This window comes from Nothoprocta perdicaria, unplaced genomic scaffold (genome assembly GCF_003342845.1).
Source record: "Nothoprocta perdicaria isolate Ctin4 unplaced genomic scaffold, notPer1 scaffold_12, whole genome shotgun sequence".
Taxonomy (NCBI): Eukaryota; Metazoa; Chordata; class Aves; order Tinamiformes; family Tinamidae; genus Nothoprocta; species Nothoprocta perdicaria.
The window spans coordinates 2,193,058-2,199,274 of NW_020454316.1; the positions used below are offsets into that span (position 1 = coordinate 2,193,058).

The 6,217-nt window shown below is 59.1% G+C and overlaps 1 protein-coding gene across 1 annotated transcript; it reads right to left on the reverse strand.

Moving 5' to 3' along the window:
- SMCR8 (Smith-Magenis syndrome chromosome region, candidate 8) lies at positions 1 to 5,772 on the reverse strand. The gene is made up of 2 exons (XM_026053845.1): positions 3,436 to 5,772; positions 1 to 1,201 (listed from the first exon to the last, which is right to left on the reverse strand). Exons 1-2 carry the CDS (start codon positions 5,766 to 5,768, stop codon positions 748 to 750), a joined length of 2,787 nt encoding a protein of 928 aa, XP_025909630.1. The 5' UTR covers positions 5,769 to 5,772; the 3' UTR covers positions 1 to 747.
- Positions 5,773 to 6,217: the final 445 nt, after the last annotated feature.

Genomic DNA, 6,217 nt, shown 5'->3' on the forward strand with positions numbered 1-6,217 from the left:
TGGTGGCCACGCAAGCAGGATGTGTCCCTTACCAAGGCACAAGGCTCTACATTCACAGCAGCAGAAGCCTCTCCAGGCGCCCCGTTCCTGCAAGGCCGGGGATCGGGCAGCATTCCCGGTGCAGAAGCTCCCGCGCTTCCATGGCCACCCGCGGCCTCAGGGACAGCCAGCTCTGGGAAGCGCCAGGGAACTCTCAAAATTCCCCAAAGGACGCAGGCCACCCCGGTGTCGYACGGGTGACTGCATGCTGCCATCTCCCCAGCAATCTTCAGCATGCACATCAATCACACCCCACACGCGGGCCAGACACGGGCGGATTCAAGTCTTCACGCGGCTTTTACGCTTCCCCAGTCTCTGCCACGGCTCCAGAGCAGACAGCAAAAGCATCCTGGGCTCCGCACATTTTGGGGTGCACGTGGCTAAATATCACTTCAGGTGAGAGCCCACCTCTCTCCATGCCATAACCCCCCTGCAACACTCCTGTCCAGTGCATTAGGAGTTAGTAGTGTCCCTTTCAACATTAAAACCAGAGCGGCCAGTGTTTTATGTGATGAAACATCTAAGCTCTGGGCCACGCAGAAATTAGGTCGCTTGGACATTAATTTCTACYGAGCAGAGACACTTGCAAAAGCAGCAGGATTTTTGCCCGTTCCTGATATATGAGAGCTACTAGAGACAGCAGCAACGTCAAGCACGGATGATCTTTGTGGGAATCCAAGCACGACGGTGGACAGCCCAGAGATGACACTAGATTTTGTACAAAAAGCTGGGAACATAGTCAAATCTGAGCAGAGGGTTCCCSCCCTGGTCGGGTTCCTGAATGTACTGCAGCTTCAGCAGCTCAGCCAGATACTGTACAATCTTGATATCTTCATTAGCAAGGCCCAGGTGCAGCTTCAGAAAGTTCATCCTGCGGTTCACGACCGCCTCCTCGGATTCCCTTTCGCTGATGGGGAGGTGCAGGTGGTGGCAGAAGGTGAAGAGGAAGGCTTTGGAGCAGAGCTGCGCGAGGACGCTCTGCACGTGCAGGTAGTAGGTGCTGCCGCGCTTGATCTGCGTGCGGTGGTCGGCCAGCCTGGACACCAGCGTCCCCTTATAAAGGGGGCAGCGCAGGGTCTTACTGTCCGCGTCCAGGATGCTGACGTAGCGGCTGTAGCGGCCCAGCGCGTGCAGCATGTTCACCCCGGCCGGAGACACCGTCCTGGAAGGGCAAGGGGAGAGAGCGGTTGGAGGAAGAATCACAGAGTGGTCACAGAATCACAGAGTGGCTGAGGTTGGAAGGGATCTCTAGGGATCATCTAGTCCAACCTCCTGCTCTACCAGGGACACCCAGAGCATGTGGCACAGGGTGGCATCCAGGCAGTTTTTGAAGACTTCCAGAGAAGGAGACTCCACAACCTCCCTGGGCAGCCTGTGCCAGGGCTCTGGCATTCTCACAGTGAAGAAGTTCCTCCTCACATGGAGACGGAACTGCCTGCGTTGCAGCTTGCACCCATTACCCCTTGTCCTGTCACTGGCCACCACTGAGAAGAGCCTGGCCCCTTCCTCCCTACATCCCCCCTTCATGTCCTTATCCATGTTAATCAGATCCCTCTCAGCCTTCTCTTCTCCAAGCTAAACAGGCCCAACTCAGTCTCTCCTCATACAAGAGATGCTCCAGTCCCTAGGAGGGAGAGGAAGRCAGAGGTTACACAGCACAAACTGCACGTCCAGGCCCTGTGTCACATGCAACGGGCTGTAAGCAAGGGTACAAGAGCCTCTGTGGGCAAATCYAGCTTGCTATGGAAGAGAGCGGTCACGTTATCTCTTTAGTCTGGCAGATTCCAGAGAAACCTTCATCTCCTGGAGCCCTGGGGGCGGCTGCCGTGAGCTGCTCATGCAACTACTTCATCTTTGCTGAGCAGAAGCTGCTCTGGAAGCAGCCGGTGGCRCCCGGATGCAGCAGGAAGGACCACTAGAAACCTCCTTGCCTCGAGCTCCGCTTCTCCACGAGCAGCTCGGAGCTGCTCCGAGGCGGTCGCAGCCTTGACCAGAGTGAAACCTTCTGCCCTTCCTTTGATAACAAATCAAATAATGCAGAAGCCATAACAATCTCGGGCTGAGCTTAAATATATTTCACCAAGATGCAAACTCAAAGCACATTCGCACCACACAATTAGACAAGCTTAAACAAGTGCTATTTAGGTGCAAATTACAGACCCGGGTGAACTCTGCCTCCTGCTCCTCAATCCTGCCCGGTGAAACTGCTCGGCTGGGGACACTTCTCGCGCCCTCCAAGGGGAGGYACCGCTGGCTGGTGCATTAAGAGCCGGGCTTGGCTAGCTCATGGCCTCAACAGTCTTGAAAAGACTTCTGTTCATGAAGAACGCCTCTATCTGCACACTCTGTAGACACCCAGGGCTTTAAAAACTCACCTGACAGAGAATTTGGGAGGCAGCTGTCGGGAAGCAGAGCTGCCACCCTGCTGCACAAGCGGAGAAATCGGAGCAAGTCCTGGCTTAGGGYAATTCAGTCATTCCCAAGCACCCACTGTGGGGAATGAGGGGAGCCGGGGAGCAGGTGTCTGTATTTAGCATCTCACTGGGCTCCCGGACACCCTTCCAGCGGCTCTCGCGCTGACASCCTCATCCAGAATTTCCACTTTGGTGACGGACATTCCCTGTCACACCCGCGCCGGCAGCGTCACAACCCATCCCGGTAACACGGACAACTGTTTTCATACCAGCATTAAAGGAAGGCCAAAGTCTCAAGAGCTGAGCAATCCCTATTTAAGTAATATGAGCTATGAAGCCACACTTTTTGCATTTGGGTGCAGGGGAAGGGACATTTGTCTATTTATTTTCAGATGAAGTCACGCTGAGCAGAGGTTCCCTTCACATCAGAGCTGAAGTCTCAGCCCTGCATCCTAAGCTACTCTGGGGACCCTCTGTTGTGACCCGCTGGTGCGGGTGACGGGACACCCATCCTCTCCCCAGCACAGACCAAGGCCCTGATGATCCATTCCTGACCTCTGTGTTTCATCAACCACATGTTACCTCTCCTTAGGGCTCATGTTTACCCAGGGCCCACTTGAGAAGCAAAATCCTGGCTAGAAAATTGTCATGCTCAGGGACCGGGTGCAGGGGAAAGGGAAGGAAGGCTAAAACCCAAAACAATAGGAAATCTCCCAGCACTACAACTGMCTGGAGCCAGACAGATGTTGCAAAAGACCTCGAGGGCAGCTGGTTATAAAGCAGCTGACAAATACAAACGCCCATGTACGAATGCACACTGACACCTTACAAGCAGAATTTTACGGCATAGGTAATTCCCTAGAGAACTCTCCCACCTACCAGCCCACATCTGAAATTCCAGCTCAGAAGCCTCCCTTTTTCACACAGACCTTGCCACAAAAACGCCAGCAGAGCCGCTCGCTCATTCCCAGCCCCGCTTTACCTCTGCAGCCCGATCAGCTTCCACTTCTGGAAATCCACGATGTGCAAAGGGGAAGCGACCCAGTGCTTCACCGGCTTGGCGTAGGCGCCGCAGTTGGGCACGAAGATGGAGAGCGCCGTCACAAGCTTCTTGACGATGGCCTCGTCCTCCCCCAGCACGATGAGGGTCCTGCCGCTGAGCAGGGAGTAGATGGCGGGGTGAGCGAAGGGATACTGCCGGATGAAGCGCAGCGCGTTCTGCCCGGCCCGTTTGCGGTGCCGGTCGCCGGCGGGGACGGCGGCGTGGCCGGGAGAAGGGCTGCGCTCCGAGCACGTGGACGCGGCGCTGCTCATGTAGCTCGTGGAGTCGGAGCACTCGTCCAGGCTGGTTTTGGCGGYGTCGCGGCCGCCCGCCGGCTCGAGCTCGTAGCAGAGGAGCCCCGCGGAGGCGCCGTCGGGGCCGCCCGCCAAGGGCCCGGGCAGGCCCTGCTCGGGCGGCCGCAGCGGCTGCGGCGGGACGCTCACCACGCCGTCCTCGTCCTCGCCGCGCCGCGCGGCCGGCGGCTCCGGGAAGCCGGCGCTCTCCTTGCCCATGCAGCAGGCGGAATCGACCTGCAGCAAGGCCTCCTGCTCGGGGCCGCCCTCCCGCTCGTCGGCGTTATCCAGGCTCAGCTTGGGGCTGAAGCGAAGGCCTCCCTCCTCATCGTCCGCGTAAGGCTCTTCGTTAATGGCACTTGGGTAGCTCGCCTTGAAATCTTCCGGGATGAGGGACTCGGAGGGGCACGTGCTGAGAACCTCGATGCTGTCCTCGCTGACGGTCCTCCTGCTGCCCACCTTGCTCCGGCCCACCTGGGGGCTCGGGCTGGTGGGCAAGCTAGCCTGGCTCTCCGATTTGCTCAAAACAGAGGCCGACTTCTCCGTCCCCAGCACCTCAATGCTCTCCCCGCTACTGATACTCCCTTTAATGTCCGCATCGAGATAGTCCAAGTTGTCCTGGTGCTCAAAAGCCAGGGGGTCCGTCATGGTGGGGTCTTGGGGGTCTTCGATCTCCTGCTCCATCTTGATGGGCACGCACTCCACGCTGGACTTGTACGACCCCAGGCTGATCACCACTTTAGGAGTGGGAAGCTCTTCCAAACACTTTCTGTTGACGGCATCGTGACYGAGTCTCTGGCAGCCTCTGTGCTGCTTCTCAGGCGCTTTCTCATCCAGAAGAGACAAGTCTTCAAAGAGGAAGTTGGTTACGCTTTGCTGCTTTAATAGCGCTCTGCTGATCTGGTTCGTCAGGAGGTAGCACACGTCGCCTCGGAAGGTCCTCTCGATCTGATGCAGCTGGTCCAGAGTCTGGGTGAAAAAGTAGAYGTCGCAGAGCTCCTCCAGCGTCTTCAGCTTCTTGTCAAAGCACTTGGCCGACTTGGCTTTGATGAGTTTGGGGGYGTAGGACGGCACGTGCGCGTAGGGGAGCGCGTCGCCGGGCTCGGCGGCCTCGGAGGCAGCCAGGTCCTGCTCGGAGCTCGCGCTCGCCTCATCCAGCGGGCACTCCGGCTCATAGGGGTGGAAGTCAGAATCCCTCAGTTTCCTATAGGGATAGGAGCGGATCTGCTTTAGCAGATCTTGATGCTCAATGATGGATTTTTCAACGCTGGCCAGCTCGTTGGCCTTCTCGATCGCTTGGGTGGTGTAATACCCTTTGTCGTTGGATTTCTTCTGGATCTCGGTTTCGTTGTGCAGCACGGTGCGCGTGTAGTCGAGGTCCTTCAGCTTCTTCTCCAGCTCGCTGGCGAAAGCCTTCCTGTTGCCCGTCTTGAGGCACTCGGAGGCTTTGGAGAACTCCGCAGAGAGCTCCTGGAACTGCTGCATGATCTTGTGCTCGTCGGCGGAGATGTAGGCCATGCAGAAGGGCCTCACGAAGCCGCGCGCCTCCAGGTCGTACAGCGTCAGGTGGTGCACGTAGGCGAAGGCGCCTTCCTTGGAGTCCCCCAGCACCACCTTGGAGTCCTCCACGAAGTTCAGCTTCGGGTAGGCGCAGCCGGGCGGGTGCCCCACGAAGGACGCCTGGTAATCCACGGACATGATGCGCAGGGAGAAATAGTTGAGGTCGAAGGCGCCGCGCACCTTGGCGTCATCGGGGATGGTGAGCAGGGGCTGCGGCCCCACCTGCTCCGAGAACTCCGAGATGAGGATGAAGTCGCGGCTGAACTTGGAGCCGGCCACCTTGGACCAGGGGTTGGCGCCGGGGCCGCCGAAGGGCAGCAGCGGCACCGAGTACTCCTCGGGCAGCGGCGGCTCGGCGCTCGGCTCCTCCTCGCGCTCCTCCTCTCTCGTGAAGGCCACCACGTCGGGGGCGCTGATCATATTTCCCGCGGGAGGGCCGGGGGGGGCCGGGGGCAGCGGCGCGGCCCCTCAGAGCGCCGCCATGGCGCCCGCCCGCCCCGCGCCTCACGGCCGCCGCCGCCGCGCGGCAGCCATCTTGGCGTCACATGACCGCGCGGCCCCCGCGCCCGGAAGGGAAACCGGCCCCGGTAGCTTGTCCTTTAAGGGCTGTTCATTTGTTTATTACTGTTTATTCTTTTTAATCGGTGTCTCGTATCGTGTGCCCTCGGAGGCGACGCCGAGGTGGGGGGATGGAGGGGTATAAACAAAGCGTCCCGCCGCGGAGCATGCTGGGAGTTGTAGTCCCGCGCCGCCTCCGCGGGCCGGTAGCGCTTTACGGCAGGACGTAACGGGGGAGGGGGGCAAAGCGCGCCCTGTGCCGCCGCGGTTTGCGACAGCGGGAGCGCGGGAGCGCGGCGTGAGGAGAGGGA